The sequence below is a fragment of the Artemia sp. Qi Xiang Cuo genome, chromosome 13 (genome assembly GCF_049724085.1).
Source record: "Artemia sp. Qi Xiang Cuo chromosome 13, ASM4972408v1, whole genome shotgun sequence".
NCBI classification, from domain to species: Eukaryota; Metazoa; Arthropoda; class Branchiopoda; order Anostraca; family Artemiidae; genus Artemia; species Artemia sp. Qi Xiang Cuo.
Window position 1 is genome coordinate 54,837,778 of NC_142806.1, and position 23,893 is coordinate 54,861,670.

The window sequence follows — 23,893 nt, forward strand, 5'->3', positions numbered from 1 at the left end:
AACATTATAACAGATGTGGGACTTGTGGTTGTCCATTATCAGAAGCTTTGGGCTTTCAGGGGAAGCATGTGTGTAAGTCTTGAAATATTTCAGATATTCCAGAAACAGTTTTTGGTTTACCCATCTGGAGTGAAGCTCTTCCAGCAGAGTTAGCTGGAGCTTTAGTCAGCATGTGAGGTTGAAATTACTTGCATGGGAATATGGGAATATAAGGTAAGGGAAGGTACTGCCCGCTGGCAGAGATGGTTCCAACCGTAGTCACAAGCACGCCACGCTCAGCTGAGGTTACTTTGCCCACTATTTTCTTACCCTTCTCGGCGAAAATCTTTGGAGGAACATGAACAGTGGTGACTGAGATTTCATCAGAGTTGAAAATGTTGCTTGCTGTAAATGGAGTTTTCTTGAAAACTGACTGCAAGTTGGAGAAAAACTCCTATACATTGTGCTTGTTAAGGCTTGTGGCATGCCCCGAACTTGTTGCCTCTGGCTTTTTAAGTGAAAGCTCTGGGTTTTGAGCCTGAAATCCAGCCAACCAGTCTTTGCCAGCTTCTTTGGCGTCTGTCCAGGCATCTGAGATAGTCTTGTTGTTTGCAACAGCGCAGTTGTAAGCAAGGGTTCTGGTGTTTCGCCTGGTCAGACCATAACTCATTCTGCTCGCTTGCAGTAAGTATTGAGAGAGTGATGCTTCTTCTTCGGGCGTAAAAATAGTAGCAAATCCAATCTTTGGGGTGCCACTTTAATTCGCTTTTTTGTCATCACTGAGCTTTGAATACTTTTGGTAGTGAGAGATGGGAGATATTTAATTAAAAAAAAATCGGTATCACAAGCCTACAAAGGGCCAAATTCGGACTTTGGAGTCGACAATATAAAAGGTTACACGTAAAAATGCAAAGAACAACAACGAAATAGAGAAAACCATAACGAACATCATTTAAAAGTCAATAATTAAAACTGTAAAAAGTCAATTAAAAAATTAAGAAAACCAAAATTGGTCAAACTGAACTTAGAGCGAGACATAAATGCATTAAAAACTGGTCAAACTAAACTTAGAGCGAGACATAAATGCATTTAAATTAAAAGGGATACTAAGAAAGTGTCAACAATTCAACTAAAGAAAATCAATAAAAGAGTTAAAAACAATAAAAACTGGTCAAGAAGGGGGGGGGGCAAGCAAAAGAGTGAAAGAACCTGGGCAATACCATATTATAATAAACAAAAAAGAGGGGAAAAAAAGAAACTATTGAGACATTTTATTCATTTTTTATTTTAATGAATGGGATAAAAGTTCTTTCGTATCTGGAAGTAACGCAGCGAATGGGGGAAAAAGCAGGGATGGGAGGCGGCCGTAATCTGGATGGGGAGTGACGTTTGGGGAAAAATAATTGCCGTCCGAGGGTTTGTTATGGCAGTTTTTCTGCAAGACGGAGGCTTAACGAAATCCTCCTTAGCTCCAGGGTTCTCAGACTAGCCTTTTTTAGGAGCAGAGAGTATGGCACCTTGCCTTCTTTGAAAATTATTCGCAAGGCCCTTTTTTGAATTGATTCAATTTTTTCCGATTCCTCGCGAGAGATACCAGGGTGCCAAACTGGACAAGCATATTCTAGATGCGGGCGGACAAAAGACGTGTAAATTTATAAGGAGTGGGAAGGGGGGACGCTGAATTTATTTAGGAGCTTAAGGAGGGCGATAGACACATTAGCCCTATTGATGATGTCTTTAACGTGGATGTCCCGCTTTAAATTTGAAGAAATTGTGACGCCATTTACTTCAAATGAGGACACAGAAATTTCAAGAGGGATAGGATTAAGGAAATAGGGCGAGGATTTGAGAAAACAAATGGGCATTATCATGGACTTAGAGGGGTTTTCTGTCATGTCTAAGTCTAAGACCTCGTCTCCAATTTCATTGAGGATACTCATAGGGTCACTTATTAAATTTCGGAAGCAAGTTTCAACAACCGTTAGGTCATCAACAAATTTCCATCGGTCAGGAAATTCCTTTGCGAGGCTGTTGATCATTACTGAAAAAAGGAGGGGACCTAGGAGAGTACCTTGGGGTATGCCGTTGTGGACAGGGAGAGGATTTGAATAATGATTTTGGTATATGACAACTTGTGATCTATTTGTTAAGAAGGAGGCAACTAATTTCACCAGTAAGGGATCAATGTTGAACTCGTTGGAAAGTTTCTCAATTAAAATATTGTGGTTAACAAGGGCGAATGCTTTCTGAAGGTTGATGGAAATTAAATTTAGCCAAGAATTTGGCCTTTCAAGGATTTTCCCGATGTGATCAATAAGAGAAACGAGGTAATGGGAAGCAGAGGTGGATTTTAGGTTCCCAAATTGTTTCAAGTCAGTAAGAGGTAGGATTTTTTCCTTTAGCCTATCTGTAAGTAATTATGGTAGTGTCGGTGAAGGGCTGAATGTGACACTCCATGTTTCTCTGCCACTACCCTAATTGGTAAGCCAGCCTCTAGGTCTACAATAGCTGCTTTTATCATGAAATTAATTAAAAAAAACTTTCCACAAAATAAGTTTGTCAAAGAAAAGTAAAGAACTCTATTAAACAAAAAATGAGCAAAAATAAAATCAAATAATCTACCAAGCTCAAAATTACCACAAATCAGCATCAATAGATAAATGAAACCCAAAAGAAACAGAAATTAAAATAAATAACCAAGTCAAACTCAAAACAAGCAGAAATTAACATAAGTTGGGCAAAAAGCAACTAGGCCTTCCCAAGGCCAGAGCGAAATTTGCACTTTACTGAAAAAAAAAAAATCTTTTTTATTTTCTATCTTTAATAAATCAAATAATTTTAACATTTTGATTACTAATTATCAGTATATGTATATTAAACTGACAATGCACATTCATTTGTATTTTTCAGCAAAGTGCAAATTTTGTTCTGGCTTGGGAAGGCATAGGGGTTTTGTGCCCAACTTATGTTAAAATCTGCTTGTTTTGAGTTTGACTTAGTTATTTATTGTAATTTCTGTTTGTTTTTGGTATCATTTATTTATCATTGCTGATTTGTGGTCATTTCGAGCCTAGTAGATTATTTTATTTTATTTTTGCTAATTTTTTGTTTAATGGAGTTCTTGACTTTTCTTTGAAAAACTTATTTTGTGGAAAATTTTTTTTTAATTAATTTATGTTCGTTTTATATTGCCATAGTCTTTTCAGAGAAAAAGAAAATATCACTTTAAATCTTTTCGTTTTTTAAGACTTTATAGTTTGGCCTGCTATTTGAATGCTGGAGAAAAATTTTCAGCAATTTTTAACAACATACACCCTTTTAAAAATCTGGACACAAATAGTACTATTTAACTTAGTTTCATGCCTCCTCTAGTTGACCAGAAATGAAAAACTTGATACCATTCACAAAAAAAAAATGGTTTACTTTCTTTGATAGCATGGATACACTTACACTAGGGTAAAGGTACCGATGATTCGGCAGTTTTTGTAAAAAACAACAACACAGTTTTACTACTCCAGAAGTCCTAATTTAAAGACTTTTTGTTTGAAAAGGGTTTCAGTATATCAAAAAACATCTAGAAATTTAATTGTTTTATGAGAAAGTTTGAAATTTTATCTGAAAAGGGTACAAGACTCCAATTTTCCGAAATTAGAGCATTTTCACCTACAAATACGGCACAAACAAAAAAGTTACCCGTTTTCAACGCAAGTCGTAACCCAATTCGACACATGACGAAATAATTAGGGACTACCTGTGGGTGGAACCTGGTGTATTTGACACGTGTCTAAATACTTGGGGAATATCTGTGGGCGGAACCTGGTCTATTCGACATGAATATTCTTGTCTCTTTGTTTTTCTTGAACTTCTTTTAATGTATAAAAGTGTAAAACACTTCAAAAAGTAGAAGTAATAAAGCTCCCAAAATTGTTTCAAATATGTAGTATTCAGTACAAAAAAATCGACTAATCATAAGGAGTGCGATATTGTGACCTAGATCATATAAATCTTCTTTTTTCAAAGTGTTACATATATCCCACAGGAATAGCATCTCCATACGCTATCTGGAATTGCCCACTTCCGGTCAGTTTTAACGGCCCAGCAAAGATTTGTTCATTGTTGACACTGTAAATATGATCAACATTTGGCCATTTCAAAGTGTGATCTGTGATTCTAATCCACTTGGAAATTTTTATTTTGGACTGTCCTTGTCAGGAAAGTCCAGGATTCTACCGACAAAACATGGCACCTCACGTTTTTTGTCACAAAAGAAAACAGCATAGTATTTGTCTAGCTGCGGTTTAACCTCTGACCAAAATTTGAGAATCTTTTTTTAGTTTCATTCATAAGTGCTAAGGAAAGGAAAAAATGACTTCCATGTGAACCTCTGCAATTTTGGGATAGCGGGCACCCATAAATTCAACAGCTATATTTTCGTCAGTGGACCCTGGACTTTAGATACCAATTATATCTCATTTGTATTACATGTTCAGCGGAGTTTCGACAGAATCACCGACATTTCGACAGGGCCTGTATCTGTCTGTAGAAAATTTCGACAAGGTTACTACAAGATATTCGGAAAAGAAATAAATCAATATATAGAAGCCATTATCAATGTTTTAATTTGACTAAAGGAACATTTTTAGTGCGTCTGGTATTCCACTACATTAAACAAAAAGTTTCGACACTTGGAACCTAGTTTCGACAAGGTAATATTTGTTGCCATTTTAATTTCATTTTAGCAAGAAAAAGTAATTTGACTAAAATTCAGATAAAATCAGATGTATCTGGATGCATGGGTGCTAATCCCAATTTTTTTTTCAATGAATAACCAAGTAACAGCAGTTTGAACATTGAATACCTGAAAAATTATCGAGAGCTCCTTTCTTGTCAAAAACGGGAAACTGACTGAATTAAATGTTCTTTTAGTATCTGGGTATACCGGAAATTGTGTCAACGTTTCCTATCGTTGGAATAAAAAAAAGGGCTTCAAGAGGTGTTGCTCCAAGTCAAGGCTAAGCAGAGTTATTCCGTTTTGATGGAAAATTTCGACAGGGGTTCCAAAATTGCACTGTCGAATCATCGGTACCTTTACCCTATTTTGATTTGGTTAAATTTTAAGAGCAGAAGTAACCTCGAAAGTTTGAACATAATACCCTCAGTCGTTCTTGAGATACTGCTGAGATGCCTTATTGGGAATTAGCATTATCACAATGCATTTTGATTTAATCTTAAGGCAACATTTAGTTTTTAAAACATAATGGGGAAATGGGAGGGTGCTAGTGGAAGGGGGATTACTTGCCCTCCAATTACTTTCTACTATTAAAAAGGGCATCAGCCCTTTCTATTTTCAATTGAATGAGCCCCTTTCGAAGTTCCCATGACAACTCCTTCAATACGAAGTGTCCTGGTCTAAACAACAAAAAATATTACTAATAACTTTTGACTATTAAAAAGGGCACTAGCCCTTGAAATTTCAAATCAAATGAGCCTTTTTCTGGAGTTTCTACAACACTACCTTTTATAAAACCCTATATGCCTCCAGGAAATGGCTTAAAACCCTTGCCCTGAGGCCTGTGGCAGAGTATCCTCCTCAAAAATATGTTTTCTCTCTGGAAATCAACTACCCTGAACAAAATAGCTATCCAAAAATTTTATTGGATGTATTTGGGGGAATGATGGACATGGGAGGGGGGGGGAGCTAGTTGCCCTCCAATCACTTTCGACTATTAAAAAGGGCACTAGCCCTTTGAATTTCCAATCGAATTAGCTTTTTTTGAAGTTTCTACAACAACACCTTCTATAAAGATATTAGATGCCCGCTGGGCATAACTTAATGCTCTTGGTCTGAGGGTTATGGGGGAGTTTCCTACTCAAAAATATATTTTCTATCTGGAAATCAACTATGCTGAACAAAATGGCTCTCTCAAAATTTTGATTGGATGTGTTAGGGGAATGATGGGCGTGGGGGGATGGCAGTTGCCCTCCAATCACTTTTGACTATTAAAAAAGGCACTAGCCCTTTGGATTTCCAATCAAAGGAGCCTTTTTTGAAGTTTTTACAACAACGCCTGCTATAAAAACCTTATATGCCCCCAGGGCATAACTTAAAACCCTTGCCCTGAGGGTTGTGGGGGAGTGTCCTCCTCAAAAATATATTTTCTATCTGGAAATTAACTAGCCTACACTAAACAAAATGGCTATCTCAAAATTTTGGTTGGATATGTTTGGGGGAATGATGGACGCGTGTGGGGGTAGTTGCCCTCCAATCACTTTCGACTATTAAAAAGGGCGCTAGCCCTTTGAATTTCCAATTGAATGAGCCCCTTTTGAAGTTTCTATGACAACGCCTTCTATAAAAACTATATACCCCAGGACATAACTTAAAACCCTTGCCCTGAGGGTTCTGGGAGAGTATTTTCCTCAAAAAAATATTTTCTATCTGGAAATAAACTATGCTGAACAAAATGGCTATCTCAAAATTTTGATTGGATGTGTTTGGGGAATGATGGGCGTGTGGGAGGGGCTAGTTCCCCTCCAATCACTTTCGACTATTAAGAAGGGAACTAACCCTTTGAGTTTCTAATCGAATGAGCCTGTTTTGAATTTTCTATGACAACGCCTTCTTATAAAAACCTCATATGCCCCCAGGGCATAACTTAAAACCCTTGCCCTGAGGGTTGTGGGTGAGTTTCGTCCTAAATATAACATATATTTTTTATCTGGAAATCAACTAGCCTACACTGAAAATAATGGCTATCTTAAAATTCTGATTTGATATATTTGCGGGAATGATAGGCGTGGGGGGCTAGTTGCCCTCCAATCACTTTCAAATTATAAAAGGGCACTCGCCCTTTGAATTCCTAATCGAATGAGCCTGTTTTGAAGTATTTACAACAACCGTCTTCCATATCAACCTAATGTGCCTCCAGGGCATAACTTAAAACCCTTGCCCCGAGGGTTATGGGGGAGTGTCCTCCTCTAAAAGATATTTTCTATTGGGAAATCAACTATGCTGAACGAAATGGCAATATCAAGATTTTGATTGGATGTGTTTGGGGGAACGATGGGCGTGGGGGAGGGGGGACTAGTTGCTGTCCAATCATTTTTGACTATTAAAAAGGGCACTAGCCCTTTAATTTAAGCCTAGGGCATAACTTATAACCTTTTCTATACAAACCTTATATGCCCCTAGGGCATAAATTACAACCCTTGCACCGAAAGCTCTGATGGGGTTATCATCCTAAAAGACCTAATTCCCAGAACTTTTGAATACGTTGAACAAAATGGATATATCAAAATTTTGATTGGATGTGTTTGGGGAAATGGTGGGCGTGAGAGGGGGCTAGTTGCCCTTCAATCACTTTTGACTATGAAAAGGGCAATAGTCCTTTCCATATTCAATTGAATGAGCCCTTTTGGATGTTTTTACATCGTTTTCAATAAAAACTTTACACGCTCCCAGGTCGTAACTTAAAACCCTTGCCCTGAGGGTTTGTGGGAGATGGTTTCTCATCCTTAAGGACTTAATTTCCAAAATTTTCAACTGCGTTGAATAAAATGGCTATCTACAAATTTTGATTGGATGTGTTTGGGGAAAAGGTGGGCGTGAGAGGGAGGCTAGTTGCCTTCAAATCTTTTTAGACTATTAAAAAGGGCACTAACTCTTTGAATTTCCAATCAAATGAGCACTTTTTCAAGTTTCTATGACAAACATTTCAATAAAAATCTTACATGCCCCAAGGTCATAACTTATAGCCCTTGCCCTGAAGATCTTGGGGGGAGTGTCCTGCTCAGAGGTATAGTTTCCTGAGCTTTAAACTGAGTGGAACAAAATGGGTATCAAATTTTGATTGGATATGTTTGAGGAAACGTTGGGCGTGGAAAGTGTGTTAGTTGCCTTCCAATCACTTCCGACTATTAAAAAGGGCACTAGCAATTTCAATTTTCAATCGAATGAGCCTTTTTTGAAGTTTCTACAACGACGCGTTTAGTAAAAAATTTATATGCGTCCAGGCCATAAGTTACAACCCTTGCCCTGCGGGCTATAGGGGAGTGTCCTCCTCAAAAACATAATTTCTATCTGGAAATCCACAACACTAAACAGAATGGCTATATAAAAATTTTGATTGGATGTGGTTGAGGAAAAGGTGGGGGAGAGAGGGGGATAGTTGCCTTCAAATCGGTTTTGACTATTAAAAAGGGCACCAGACATTTGAATTTCCAATCGAATGAGCCCTTTTTCAAGTTTCTACGATACAGATTTCAATAAAAACTTATATACCCAGGGCATAAATTATAACCCTTGCTCTTAAGACTGTGAGGGAAGTGTCCTGCTCAAAGGTATAATTTTCTGAACTTTAACTGCTGGGATAAAATGGCTATTTGAAAATTTTGATTGGATGTGTTTGGGGAAATGGTGGGCGTGGAAGGGGTGTTAGTTGCCTTCCAATTACTTTCGACTATTAAAAAGAGCACTAGCCATTCCAATTTCTAATCGAATGAGCCCTTTTTGTTTCTACGATAGCTTCACGATAACGCTTTTTATAAAACTTTATGCCCCCAGGGGATAACTTACATTCATTGTCTTGAGGGCCTTAAGGGGGTTGTCATCCTCAAATACCTAATTCCTAGAATTTTAAACTATGTTGAACAATTTTGCTCTCTCAAAATTATGATTGGATGTGTTTGGGGAAAAGGTGGGCGTGAGAGGGGGGCTAGTTACCGTCCAATCACTTTGAACTATTCAAAAGGACACTAGGCCTTTGAATTTCCAATCGAATGAGCCATTTTTGAAGTTTCTATGACAATGTCTTCTATAAAAACCTTATATGCCCCTAGGGCATAGGTTACAACCCTTGCCCCGAGGGTTGTGGGGAGTGTCTTCCTCAAAAGCATTTTTTCTATCTAAAAATCAACTACACTGAACAAAATATCTATCTCAAAATTTTGATTGGCTGGGTTTGGGGGAAGGAGGGGTGTGGGGGGGCTAGTTGCCTTCCAATCACTTTCAATTATTGAAAAGGGCACTAGCCCTTTGAATTTCCAATCGAATGAGCCTTTCTTGAAGTTTCCACAACAATATCTTCTACAAAAATTTATATACTCCCAGGGCATAACTTAAAGCACTTGTCCCGAGGGTTTTAGGAAAGTATCCTCCTCAAAAACATATTTTCTATCTGGAAATCAACTACGCTGAACAAAATGGCTATCTCTAAATTTAGATTGGATGTGTTTGGGGGAATGATTGGTGTGGGGGAGGGCTAGTTGCCCTCCAGTCACTTTCGACTATCAGAATGGACACAAGCCCTTTGAATTTCCAATCAAATGAGCCTTTTTTGCAGTTTCTACGACAACGCCTTCTATAAAAACCTTATATGCCCCCTGGGCATAACTTAAAACCCCTGCCCTTAGGGTTGTGCGGGATTGTCCTCCTCAAAAAGATATTTTTATCTGGAAATCAACTACGCTGAACAAAATGGTTATATCAAAATTTTGATTGGATGTGTTTGGGGGAATGATGGGCATGAGGGGGCTAGTTACCCTCCAATCGTTTTGACTATTAAAAAGGGTACTAGCCCTTTAATTTACAATCGAATGAGCTTTTTTTGAAGTTTCTACAACAATGTCTTCTATAAAAACCTTATATGCCCTCAGGGCATAACTAAAAACCCTCGCCCTGAGGGTTTTGGGGGAGTGTCCTCTTCAAAAAGATATTTTCTGTCTGGAAATCAACTATGCTGAACAAAATGTTTATCTCAAAATTTAGATTGGATGCATTTGGGGGAATTTTGGGCTGGGGGGGGGGGGGCTAGGCCTAGTTACCCTCCAATTACTTTCGACTATTAAAAAGGGCACTAGTCACTCCAATTTCCAATCGAATGAGCGCTTTTCGAAGTTTATGTGACAACTTCTTTGATACAAAGAGCTCGGGTATGGTGAAAAAAAAACAAAAAACATCACATTGTGCCCACCTCGTTCTTTACTTAGTGCTGCCTATTTTGCTGGTCTACTTTCATTTCAGCAACGACTTATTTTCTCTTGGAAATTGTGGCATGTCTTCTATTCTGATGTCAAATCTCAAATTTAATATGTAGAGAGAGAGAGAAAAGAACTCTTACTGTGGGCCTATTCTCTGAACTCAATATAAGAACTGAAGATAAATACGAAACCTTGCCTCAAGAACGGCCAAGCCGCCTATGGAATGTGGGTGGATTCTATCCATGCTTACCACTTGTCCTTGTCCCGGTATATACAGTGCGACCTCTATTTGGAAATTGTGTCCGATTTTTTTTTACTGTTGCATGTTTCTCCACAAAATGGCCACAGACACGGTTTCTTACACACACTGTTTCTGCAGACCATAATAAAACACAAAAAACTATTGTCTAATATTTTTCGGGGGTATAGTCGAAACATTTAAGTCGATTTTCTCAAAAAAAAAAAAAAAAATAGCAACTTACCAAAATTATATAAATGTCATGTCCACCATTATAATGGGTGACGTTATTAAATTTTTTAAAGAATGCTAGATGGCAGATAAGTATGGTGTCCCACCTTATGCCCCGTCCCTGCATATACTACTCCTATTTTTTTTTTCCTAGAAGTGGATAGATAGATAAATTATCAAAGTCTTCATGGCACTGCAAAATTTCTCTGGTATATTCACAGTAAAAAGCATTAGTCACATTAGACAAGTATAGTCACATTAAAAATTGAGGAAAAAAAAAAAAAAAACACTAATCAATCCTCCTGATTATTGTTGTACATATTTACAAAACTAGGTATAAAACTTTTTAATAATCATTGATGGGCACAGCATACCAGCTGAAGTTTCTCAACAGGTACTGCAACCCTGCGAGGTAGCCAGTTTGTTGTGGATTGAGGGGGGAGAATTAGGAGGATATGAGATTTTCCGTCAAAATCCATGCAGAGTGTCTCTCTTGTTTTTTTTTCAGAGTTTATATTTTAAACTTTGTCAATAGCTCTTCATATTTCATTTCTAACTGTTTTGATACTATCATTAGAGCTCTTTGCAATTCTGGCACTTTGCTCAGTCTTTTGTCCAAAATGCCATACAGGAGCTGTATATTCCAGAATTGGGTGAATAAAAATGTAAATATTTAGAGGAGGTGATCTGGAGGGGCGCCAGGTTTTGAAATAAGTTTGAGCATATGCAGCCCAGTATTACCCTTTTTTACTAGACTAGATGTGTTTGCTTCCCATTTTAAATCACTGGTAATAATAAAAGGTATGGACTTTTTCTATTCCTGTTAAAACTCTATTAGAATATCTCTTTACCACATAGGTTAAAATTTTAAGGAAACTGTGTTTTCAGGTCACTGTTTTTCCTTTTTATTTCAGAAAGGAACAGAGCCTTAACTCTTTTTGTTTACATGGCTACTGGCCATTTGTAACTTTTTTGTATCTTTAAAACCTTTTTAATTTTAGACCTTTTAACATGCTCAGATAAGGATTTGGCTAAATTGCCTTTTCATTTCTTTGTGGGAGATGTGTCCTTGTAAATTTACTCTGTCATAGACAGTCATATTAGGAATTGCCCTGGAATAACTATCTTCATTTACAGTCTATTTTCTTCTGAACAGGATAAAGTAAGGCCTATAGAAAGTTACCTTAATTTTTTCATAATGTTTGGTAGATTCATCCATCAGTCCGTAAAACGGTCTACTTTGGATGGAAGATTAAACTTTGTCTAGGATGGACTGTCTAGGATATCTGTCGACAAGTGAACTGAAATTATTTTTATACAATTCTGAATTTTTTTTTACTATTCTATGTCAACTTTGCCTCTCAATGAGACTATCTGTGCTTTAATCCAACTAGCCATGGCTCTGAAGTTTTCATCACAGTCCACAAGTTTGATTTTAATTCAAAATCAATAAAAATAACAATGATATTTTCCTTTGATAATATTAATTTTAATTTTGATTATTTTTTTCAGCTAATCAAAGATGAAGTTGCTGTAGGTATTGACAAAGGGTGGGACAATAGTCCTGGTCAGTTTAAAGTTGATGGAGAACATTTTGACAATGACAGTGAAAAAGTAAGAATTTGGTTTCTTTTATTAGTTTTCAGCCTTTTTTTCTAGGCACATGAATCATCATTGCTTTTTATTTTGAAACATGTCTTTCTCCATTTGGCTAACTGGTAGTTCTCTCTCTATTTTTAGACCAGTAGAAAGAATAGTTAACGATGACTTTAACTGTTTATCTTCTTTGTGATTTGTTATCTTCTATGTAAAAATAATTTTACTTTGCTTAACAAAAAGAAAATATGATATTTTGCTTTTTAAAAAATCGTTATTTAATGAAAAGATATTCAGTTGTAGCTGCAAATAATCATAAATGATGCATGAGCCGATTCCAGTGGGTTCCAGTTGGCAAAGTCCATATAATATGAACAATTGACCACATTTGACCACTTGCCTGTAAGTCCTCTGGACATAATGAATTTTTGAATCATATTTAGGTCTCCAATTGGCTACCCATCAAATGGCTCACAGAACTGATAGACTATCTGAATTACCGTTACAGCGTTTTGTATCTGCCTCAGTTCTATCTTATGATGATAGATAGACTATTATGAAAAAGTGAAAATAATCATTATTATACAACTCTAAAAAAGTTTTTTATGCTTTACCTCTCACAGAGACTATCTGTCTTGGGTTTGCTATAATTAGGCTCACTTTGCCTTTGATCTTGATCACTATGACACAGTTTTTCACTACCAACCATTACCTTTGAACAATAGCTACATCCTAGCTGCAACTTAGTAGGGAACAAACCGCAGCCCATCACAACCAAAAATTAATAAACGCTTTAAAAAACTAGGGAGCTAGAAAAATTTCCATTTCAAATTATTATCTAGATCAGTCTTTAGTTGTAAAATGTTATTTTGAAAGCAAATTAAAAGGAAATTCAAACCCTAAATATGGCCTAAAATTAAAACAAAAAGTACACCTTAGGAATTGCAATAGCTGAAAATCCACAGTCACCTTGATTGGACATCAAGGAAAATCTTTTTTTTTTGCATGGGTAGCACTGATGTGTGCTTTTTTCTATCTTTTTTCTTTTCCTTCTTCACTACTTCTGAGCCTCTAGAACTTCAAAGAAGGCTGTTTAAGGTCTTATTAGAAAGAACATTGCTATATCTAAAGCTTTTTGTAGGTACCAAAACATAATATTTGATATAATATTAAGTTTTTGACAAATTTTTTTTTTATTCCAATATTCACGGCGCCAGGTACTTCAAATTATCTGATGTGCCGCTATTCATTTACCTCTTTCAATGGCCTCGAGGTTTTAAATGTCTATTGAACCTTTTTTTGAAGGTGTCAACAGAGGGATTAGCAGGGATAGTATCCCCAGGAAGATCGTTCCAGATAGAAGTGCAACGCCGGATGAAGCTGTTCCTCAAGTACTCGGTTTTTGGCGTATCCTCCTTTAGATAATTGGACCGAGCTGTGTGCCTTCGTGTCTGCCTTGTCGGATGGACAAAGGGGGGCACAATTCGAGAGAGCTCGTCTGAGGGAGGCGAATTCATGTACTTGTAGAAAACAGCCATCGACGCTACATCAAACCTTTCATTTAGAGGCTGGAGTAATTCTTGTGTAGAGGCGCAGCCCGCCCTATTTGTCCTATTCTGGATCTTCTGAAGTGGTGCCAACAGCGTTTTCGGAGCACCAGCATATAGCGGGCAGCGATATTCAGCTATGGGTGTGATGCAAGACTTGTAGAGTGGGATGATTGAGCTTGATGGAAGAATGTTTTTGCAGCAAAGAGAAACTCCCAGCCTTCTTGCGCAGGAGGCTCTCACCTGATCAAGGTGGTTGTTCCAAGAGAGATCGGTGGAGAAATGAATCCCCAGTAGAGGAAGCTCGTCGACTCTCTTTATAGCTTCATTTTTGAAGATGAAACTGCGGTGTTCACGTGGCACCTTTGATCGGGTAATTAGAAGCTCCTTTGTTTTCGATGCATTGAAGTTGATCATTCATGCATCAAACCACTTTTCAATTTTCAAAAGATCCATCTGTAGGGAAAGGGAGGCTTGTGTTGGGTCTTCGTGTTTAAGGACGGCTGAGTGTGTCGTGGTATCGTTGGCAAAGTGATGCAGAGGGTTTGTGAGGTTGTCTCCCATGTCATTTATGTAGATAAGGAAGAGCGTAGGTCCCAATACACTGCTCTGGGGTACCCCTGCTTTCACTGGATGTTCGCGGGAAACAAACCCGTCAAGAACAACCCGCAGTGAATGATTGGAAAGAAAGCTCTCAATCACTTTTAACAGACATCCACGAGCACCATACACATAGAATTTCTTTAGCAGGCCACGATGCCATACTCTGTCAAAAGCTTTCGCAATGTCGAAGGAAAGTAGCCTGATGTCGTATCCCATTGCCAGTAGTTCTATCCACTCCTGATACTGGGCCACTAGGCAGTCTAATTTTGAGCGTTTCCGTCGGAATCCATATTGGTGATCGCCTTGAAGGTTATTGGATTCCAGGTACTGAAGAAGTGTTTTATTGGAGACGTTCTCGTAGACTTTGCCAACTCAGGAGAGAAGGTTAATAGGCCTGTAGGAGCCCACACTCGTTGGATCGCCTTCTGGCTTTACAGTAGGTATAACATGGGCGGACTTCCATGTTCGTGGGAAGGTTCCGGAGCAAAAGCACAGCCGGAAAAGCAATGACAAGGGTCCAGCTAGTTCGGCACTGCAGGATTTGAGGACAACATTTGGCATGTTGTCAGGACCCGTGGCTTTGGTCACATCCAGATGTTGCAGAATGCGAAGGATCTTGGGAGCAGAAAAATTCACGCGTTCCAGGACAGTGTCGGTTCGGTCGGAGAATTTTGGCACTTCTCTACCGTCATCGTCTAGATTCGAGAATTCGGCAAAAGCCTTAGCAAGAGCTTCAGCCTTTGCCTGTGGATCTTTTACCACTGTCCCGTTACTCTGGAGAGAAGGAATTGCTGTCCCCTTGGACGAAGGTAAAGCCTCCTTGACAATTTTCCCCCAACTCTTTGCCGAAGCAAGTTGAAGTTTGGTGGTGAATTTCTCCTTATACTGAACCTGGGACTGCCGAATCACTCGAACTGCATCTTTGCGCGCATTTATGAATGTAATTCTGTCCTCTTCGCTCTTCGAAACTAGCTATCGCTTGTTTGCCTTTTGCTTTGCTCGTATTGTCTTCTTACACTGGGCGTTGAACCAAGGTTTGTCCTAACTGGACACCTGGATCCGTTTTGAAGGGATATACTTTTTGACAGAGTCAACTATGGCCTGCTGGTACTTATCTGCAGCTTTCTCTGGGCCTTCCAGGAGGAAGGCTCTCCACTGCTGGTACCAATGACATAATCGCTGGTTACAACCATAAGTGACATTACGGTAAAACTCTTATTATAGCATATGTTGCAACTGGGGTTTGTTATTTACTATATCCTGCCAAAAAAAGCCAAAGGATGTTGCGTTTTATGTATAATCCTTGTTTTATCATAGTAATGGCTCATGTCCCGTATTGATAAAAAATTAAAAAACGTATTTAAAAAAATTGGTGAGAAAAGTGAGAAAAATTGTTGTTTCTAGCTGATTCTTGAATAGTAATTATTATCTAATATCGTTTTGAGAATAAATTGAAAGGCATTTTGAAAAACAGCATGAACCCTTTAAAAATGGTGGTGGGCTGAAACAATTACCTATAAGAGAAGTTCTCATCATTTTTCTACTGCATCAGGCAAGACCAAGTATTATTGTATTGCCTCAAAAAAGTTAAATTTTATGCTTTAACACGTATGCTAGAATCCAGGGGTGGCGTTTGGGGGATGGGTAAGAGCGGCAGTTGTCTCCCCATTAATTTGGAGAAAAGGTTATTATATAACCCATGCCCCTTGACTCCCTGGATATGGACCCCTATTGCCCCCCCCCCCCCTCCCCATAAAAATGCCGGAGATGTCCGCCTGTTAATCTTGAATGGGATTGACTTCAGATTGACATGCTTGTCATAGGTATTGCAGCACTGCCTGAGTAAACGGTAAAGTGGGCTCTGTGCAGTTTTTTTCATGTCCATTAGCTTTGTAACTAGTTGTAAAAACTTTGGAAGGGCTTCATTTGATTGGAAATTGAAATTAAAAGAACTAGCAACTGCTTGTGACTGTAGCTGCTACTGCTTGCGATTGTGACTTTTTTTCTTCAACTGCGACTTATTGTGATTATGACTACTTGTGACTGCACCTGCTACTACTTTTCATTGCAACAGTCACTAATTGTCACTTTTACTACTTGTAGCTACAACTACTTGTGACATCCACTATTTACATCTCTGCTATTAATTACAACTTTGACTCATTCTAACTGTAGCTGCCATTACTTGCAGCTGCAACTGTTAATAATTCGACTGATACAGCAATTATTGATAAGTGTGATTGAAACAGATTTTGACCGAGGCTTTGACTACTTACAACTGTTACACCTTGCGACTGTGAGTGATGCTATGTGCGACTGAAGCTGTTGTTATTGCTACTGCTATGGCTTCGACCAAAGATATTGAGCTAATTCAAAAAAGATTAAGTGAATATTGGCTATCAAAATGTTGTAGATGTAATTACTCAGGAATAGGATAGAGCTTTAAGCTGAAATTTTCAGGAAATGTTCAGTGGGATGGATATACAGCTAAATTAAAAGATATTATTACTCACCCAAATTGTCCAAAGGGTTCCTGTGCAATATTTCAGGAACAGCTACGTGTATATTATTATCCAAGTAAGTGCAGTAATTTGAATTTTTTTCAGGGGATGGCAAGGAAGATATTGAACTAAATCAAGGAGACTATATGCATCCAGATTGTTAAAAGGGCATATATGCAACACCCCAGAAATGTTTGAGGGTGTTAAGTTGAAGCTTTATAAGTATGTTGAAGAGGATGATTAAGCACTCCCATTCTTACTATTGCGAATTTTGTATTTCTTTTTGTTTGCTATACAAGGTGTTGCTGTTACAGGTCTTAGTGCAAGTGAAAATTGTTTTTTTATTTTTCTCTCAGCTTAATATATAAAGTCCATAGACTAAACTAACCTGGCTAAGTGTATTTTGTGAATGATGATGTTTTTTCTCTTTTTTGATGTTGATTTTACAATAAATAAAACATCTAACTCTGGGTTACTCATCAAATAGTTTGCCCTAATGAACTGTAAGTAAACGAACAAATCAGGACAATAGTTTTCAGCAGGTTTCACTCCCAGTCTTATCATTGTGAATTTTGCATTTCTTTTGTTTGCTATACAAGGTGTTACTGTTACAGGTCTTTCCTTTTCCATACAAACCTTATATGCCCCTAGGGCATAAATTACAACCCTTGCACTGAAAGCTCTGATGGGGTTATCATCCTAAAAGACCTAATTCCCAGAACTTTTGAATACGTTGAACAAAATGGATATATCAAAATTTTGATTGGATGTGTTTGGGGAAATGGTGGGCGTGAGAGGGGGCTAGTTGCCCTTCAATCACTTTTGACTATGAAAAGGGCAATAGTCCTTTCAATATTCAATTGAATGAGCCCTTTTGGATGTTTTTACATCGTTTTCAATAAAAACTTTACACGCTCCCAGGTCGTAACTTAAAACCCTTGCCCTGAGGGTTTGTGGGAGATGGTTTCTCATCCTTAAGGACTTAATTTCCAAAATTTTCAACTGCGTTGAATAAAATGGCTATCTACAAATTTTGATTGGATGTGTTTGGGGAAAAGGTGGGCGTGAGAGGGAGGCTAGTTGCCTTCAAATCTTTTTAGACTATTAAAAAGGGCACTAACTCTTTGAATTTCCAATCAAATGACCACTTTTTCAAGTTTCTACGACAAACATTTCAATAAAAATCTTACATGCCCAAAGGTCATAACTTATAACTCTTGCCCTGAAGATCTTGGGGGGAGTGTCCTGCTCAAAGGTATAGTTTCCTGAGCTTTAAACTGAGTGGAACAAAATAGGTATCTAAAAATTTTAATTGGATATGTTTGAGGAAATGTTGGGCGTGGAAAGTGTGTTAGTTGCCTTCCCATCACTTCCGACTATTAAAAAGGGCACTAGCAATTTCAATTTTCAATCGAATGAGCCTTTTTTGAAGTTTCTACAACGACGCGTTTAGTAAAAAATTTATATGTGTCCAGGCCATAAGTTACAACCCTTGCCCTGCGGGCTATAGGGGAGTGTCCTCCTCAAAAACATAATTTCTATCTGGAAATCCACAACACTAAACAGAATGGCTATATAAAAATTTTGATTGGATGTGGTTGAGGAAAAGGTGGGGGAGAGAGGGGGCTAGTTGCCCTCAAATCGGTTTTGATTATTAAAAAGGGCACCAGACATTTGAATTTCCAATCGAATGAGCCCTTTTTCAAGTTTCATAAATTATAACCCTTGCTCTTAAGACTGTGAGGGAAGTGTCCTGTTCAAAGGTATAATTACCTGAACTTTAACTGCGTGGAATAAAATGGCTATTTCAAAATTTTGATTGGATGTGTTTGGGGAAATGGTGGGCGTGGAAGGGGTGTTAGTTACCTTCCAATTACTTTCGACTATTAAAAAGGGCACAAGCCATTCCAATTTCTAATCGAATGAGCCCTTTTTGTTTCTACGATAGCTTCACGATAACGCTTTTTATAAAACTTTATGCCCCCAGGGGATAACTTACATTCATTGTCTTGAGGGCCTTAAGGGGGTTGTCATCCTCAAATACCTAATTCCTAGAATTTTAAACTATGTTGAACAATTTTGCTCTCTCAAAATTATGATTGGATGTGTTTGGGGAAAAGGTGGGCGTGAGAGGGGGGCTAGTTACCGTCCAATCACTTTGAACTATTCAAAAGGACACTAGGCCTTTGAATTTCCAATCGAATGAGCCATTTTTGAAGTTTCTATAACAATATCTTCTATAAAAACCTTATATGCCCCTAGGGCATAGGTTACAACCCTTGCCCCGAGGGTTGTTGGGGAGTGTCTTCCTCAAAAGCATTTTTTCTATCTAAAAATCAACTACACTGAACAAAATATCTATCTCAAAATTTTGATTGGATGTGTTTGGGGGAAGGATGGGGGTGGGGGGGCTAGTTGCCTTCCAATCACTTTCAATTATTGAAAAGGGCACTAGCCCTTTGAATTTCCAATCGAATGAGCCTTTCTTGAAGTTTCCACAACAATATCTTCTACAAAAATTTATATACTCCCAGGGCATACCTTAAAGCACTTGTCCCGAGGGTTTTAGGAAAGTATCCTCCTCAAAAACATATTTTCTATCTGGAAATCAACTACGCTGAACAAAATGGCTATCTCTAAATTTAGATTGGATGTGTTTGGGGGAATGATTGGTGTGGGGGAGGGCTAGTTGCCCTCCAGTCACTTTCGACTATCAGAATGGACACAAGCCCTTTGAATTTCCAATCAAATGAGCCTTTTTTGCAGTTTCTACGACAACGCCTTCTATAAAAACCTTATATGCCCCCTGGGCATAACTTAAAACCCCTGCCCTTAGGGTTGTGCGGGATTGTCCTCCTCAAAAAGATATTTTTATCTGGAAATCAACTACGCTGAACAAAATGGTTGTATCAAAATTTTGATTGGATGTGTTTGGGGGAATGATGGGTATGAGGGGGCTAGTTACCCTCCAATCGTTTTGACTATTAAAAAGGGCACTAGCCCTTTAATTTACAATCGAATGAGCTTTTTTTGAAGTTTCTACAACAATGCCTTCTATAAAAACCTTATATGCCCTCAGGGCATAACTAAAAACCCTCGCCCTGAGGGTTTTGGGGGAGTGTCCTCTTCAAAAAGATATTTTCTGTCTGGAAATCAACTATGCTGAACAAAATGTTTATCTCAAAATTTAGATTGGATGCATTTGGGGGAATTTTGGGCTGGGGGGGGGGGGGCTAGGCCTAGTTACCCTCCAATTAATTTCGACTATTAAAAAGGGCACTAGTCACTCCAATTTCCAAACGAATGAGCGCTTTTCGAAGTTTATGTGACAACTTCTTTGATACAAAGAGCTCGGGTATGGTGAAAAAAAAACAAAAAACATCACATTGTGCCCACCTCGTTCTTTACTTAGTGCTGCCTATTTTGCTGGTCTACTTTCATTTCAGCAACGACTTATTTTCTCTTGGAAATTGTGGCATGTCTTCTATTCTGATGTCAAATCTCAAATTTAAGATGTAGAGAGAGAGAGAAAAGAACTCTTACTGTGGGCCTATTCTCTGAACTCAATATAAGAACTGAAGATAAATACGAAACCTTGCCTCAAGAACGGCCAAGCCGCCTATGGAATGTGGGTGGATTCTATCCATGCTTACCACTTGTCCTTGTCCCGGTATATACAGTGCGACCTCTACTTGGAAATTGTGTCCGATTTTTTTTTACTGTTGCATGTTTCTCCACAAAATGGCCACAGACACGGTTTCTTACACACACTGTTTCTGCAGACCATAATAAAACACAAAAAACTATTGTCTAATATTTTTCGGGGGTATAGTCGAAACATTGAAGTCGATTTTCTCAAAAAAAAAAAAAAAAAAATAGCAACTTACCAAAATTATATAAATGTCATGTCCACCATTATAATGGGTGACTTTATTAAATTTTTTAAAGAATGCTAGATGGCAGATAAGTATGGTGTCCCACCTTATGCCCCGTCCCTGCATATACTACTCCTATTTTTTTTTTCCTAGAAGTGGATAGATAGATAAATTTTTATTTTCATCAAAGTCTTCATGGCACTGCAAAATTTCTCTGGTATATTCACAGTAAAAAGCATTAGTCACATTAGACAAGTATAGTCACATTAAAAATTGAGGAAAAAAAAAACAAAAATCACTAATCAATCCTCCTGATTATTGTTGTACATATTTACAAAACTAGGTATAAAACTTTTTAATAATCATTGATGGGCACAGCATACCAGCTGAAGTTTCTCAACAGGTACTGCAACCCTGCGAGGTAGCCAGTTTGTTGTGGATTGAGGGGGGGAAGAATTAGGAGGATATGAGATTTTCCGTCAAAATCCATGCAGAGTTTCTCTCTTGTTTTTTTTTAAGAGTTTATATTTTAAACTTTGTCAATATCTCTTCATATTTCATTTCTAACTGTTTTGATACTATCATTAGAGCTCTTTGCAATTCTGGCACTTTGCTCAGTCTTTTGTCCAAAATGCCATACAGGAGCTGTATATTCCAGAATTGGGTGAATAAAAATGTAAATATTTAGAGGAGGTGATCTGGAGGGGCGCCAGGTTTTGAAATAATTTTGAGCATATGCTGCCCAGTATTACCCTTTTTTACTAGACTAGATGTGTTTGCTTCCCATTTTAAATCACTGGTAATAATAAAAGGTATGGACTTTTTCTATTCCTGTTAAAACTCTATTAGAATATCTCTTTACCACATAGGTTAAAATTTTAAGGAAACTGTGTTTTCAGGTCACTGTTTTTCCTTTTTATTTCAGAAAGGAACAGAGCCTTAACTCTTTTTGTTTACATGGCTACTGGCCATTTGTAACTTTTTTTGTATCTTTAAAACCTTTTTAATTTTAGACCTTTTAACATGCTCAGATAAGGATTTGGCTAAATTGCCTTTTCATTTCTTTGTGGGAGATGTGTCCTTGTAAATTTACTCTGTCATAGACAGTCATATTAGGAATTGCCCTGGAATAACTATCTTCATTTACAGTCTATTTTCTTCTGAACAGGATAAAGTAAGGCCTATAGAAAGTTACCTTAATTTTTTCATAATGTTTGGTAGATTCATCCATCAGTCCGTAAAACGGTCTACTTTGGATGGAAGATTAAACTTTGTCTAGGATGGACTGTCTAGGATATCTGTCGACAAGTGAACTGAAATTATTTTTATACAATTCTGAATTTTTTTTTACTATTCTATGTCAACTTTGCCTCTCAATGAGACTATCTGTGCTTTAATCCAACTAGCCATGGCTCTGAAGTTTTCATCACAGTCCACAAGTTTGATTTTAATTCAAAATCAATAAAAATAACAATGATATTTTCCTTTGATAATATTAATTTTAATTTTGATTATTTTTTTCAGCTAATCAAAGATGAAGTTGCTGTAGGTATTGACAAAGGGTGGGACAATAGTCCTGGTCAGTTTAAAGTTGATGGAGAACATTTTGACAATGACAGTGAAAAAGTAAGAATTTGGTTTCTTTTATTAGTTTTCAGCCTTTTTTTCTAGGCACATGAATCATCATTGCTTTTTATTTTGAAACATGTCTTTCTCCATTTGGCTAACTGGTAGTTCTTTCTCTATTTTTAGACCAGTAAAAAGAATAGTTAACGATGACTTTAACTGTTTATCTTCTTTGTGATTTGTTATCTTCTATGTAAAAATAATTTTACTTTGCTTAACAAAAAGAAAATATGATATTTTGCTTTTTAAAAAATCGTTATTTAATGAAAAGATATTCAGTTGTAGCTGCAAATAATCATAAATGATGCATGAACCGATTCCAGTAGGTTCCAGTTGGCAAAGCCCTTATAATATGAACAATTGAGCACATTTGACCACTTGCCTGTAAGTCCTCTGGACATGAATTTTGAATCATATTTAGGTCTCCATTTGGCTACCCATCAAATGGCTCACAGAACTGATAAACTATCTGAATTACCCTTACAGCATTTTTTATCTGCCTCAGTTCTAACCTAGGATGATAGACTATTATGAAAAAGTGAAAATAATCATTATTATACAACTCTAAAAAAGTTTTTTAAACTTTACCTCTCACAGAGACTATCTGTCTTGGGTTTGCTATAATTAGGCTCACTTTGCCTTTGATCTTGATCACTTTGACAAAGTTTTTCACTGCCAATCATTACCTTTGAACAATAGCTACATCCTAGCTGCAACTTAGTAGGGAACAAACCGAAGCCCATCACAACCAAAAATTAATAAACGCTTTAAAAAACTAGGGAGCTAGAAAAATTTCCATTTCAAATTATTATATAGATCAGTCTTTAGTTGTAAAATGTTATTTTGAAAGCAAATTAAAAGGAAATTCAAACCCTAAATATGGCCTAAAATTAAAACAAAAAGTACACCTTAGGAATTTCTATGGCTGAAAATTCACAGTCACCTTGATTGGACATCAAGGAAAATCTTCTTTTTTGCATGGGTAGCACTGATGTGTGCTTTTTTCTATCTTTTTTCTTTTCCTTCTTCACTACTTCTGAGCCTCTAGAACTTCAAAGAAGGCTGTTTAAGGTCTTATTAGAAAGAACATTGCTATATCTAAAGCTTTTTGTAGGTACCAAAACATAATATTTGATATAAAATTAAGTTTTTGACAAATTTTTTTTTTTAATTCCAATATTCACGGCGCCAGGTACTTCAAAGTATCTGATGTGCCGCTATTCATTTACCACTTTCAATGGCCTCGAGGTTTTAAATGTCTATTGAACCTTTTTTTGAAGGTGTCAACAGAGGGATTAGCAGGGATAATATCCCCAGGAAGATCGTTCCAGATAGAAGTGCAACGCCGGATGAAGCTGTTTCTCAAGTACTCGGTTTTTGGCGTATCCTCCTTTAGATAACTGGACCGAGCTGTGTGCCTTCGTGTCTGCCTTGTCGGCTGGACAAAGGGGGGCACAATTCGAGAGAGCTCGTCTGAGCGAGGCAAATTCATGTACTTGTAGAAAACAGCCATCGACACTCCATCAAACCTTTCATTTAGAGGCTGGAGCAATTCTTGTATAGAGGCGCAGCCCGCTCTATTTGCCCTCTTCTAGATCTTTTGAAGTGGTGCCAACAGCGTTTTCGGAGCACCAGCAAATAGCGGGCATCCATATTCAGCTATAGGTCTGATGCAAGACTTGTAGAGTGGGATGATTGAGCTTGATGGAAGAAGGTTTT

The 23,893-nt window shown here is 37.6% G+C and overlaps 1 protein-coding gene across 1 annotated transcript in view; it reads left to right on the plus strand.

Moving 5' to 3' along the window:
• Positions 1 to 242: 242 nt before the first annotated feature.
• LOC148945440 (uncharacterized) overlaps positions 243 to 23,893 on the plus strand; it is a 112,192-nt gene continuing 88,541 nt past the window's right edge. Inside the window, exons 1-3 of the mRNA XM_089099043.1 lie at positions 243 to 284; positions 11,939 to 12,040; positions 22,073 to 22,174. Of these exons, the coding sequence (XP_088955169.1) occupies positions 243 to 284; positions 11,939 to 12,040; positions 22,073 to 22,174 (246 nt within the window). The remainder of the gene's footprint in view (positions 285 to 11,938; positions 12,041 to 22,072; positions 22,175 to 23,893) is intronic.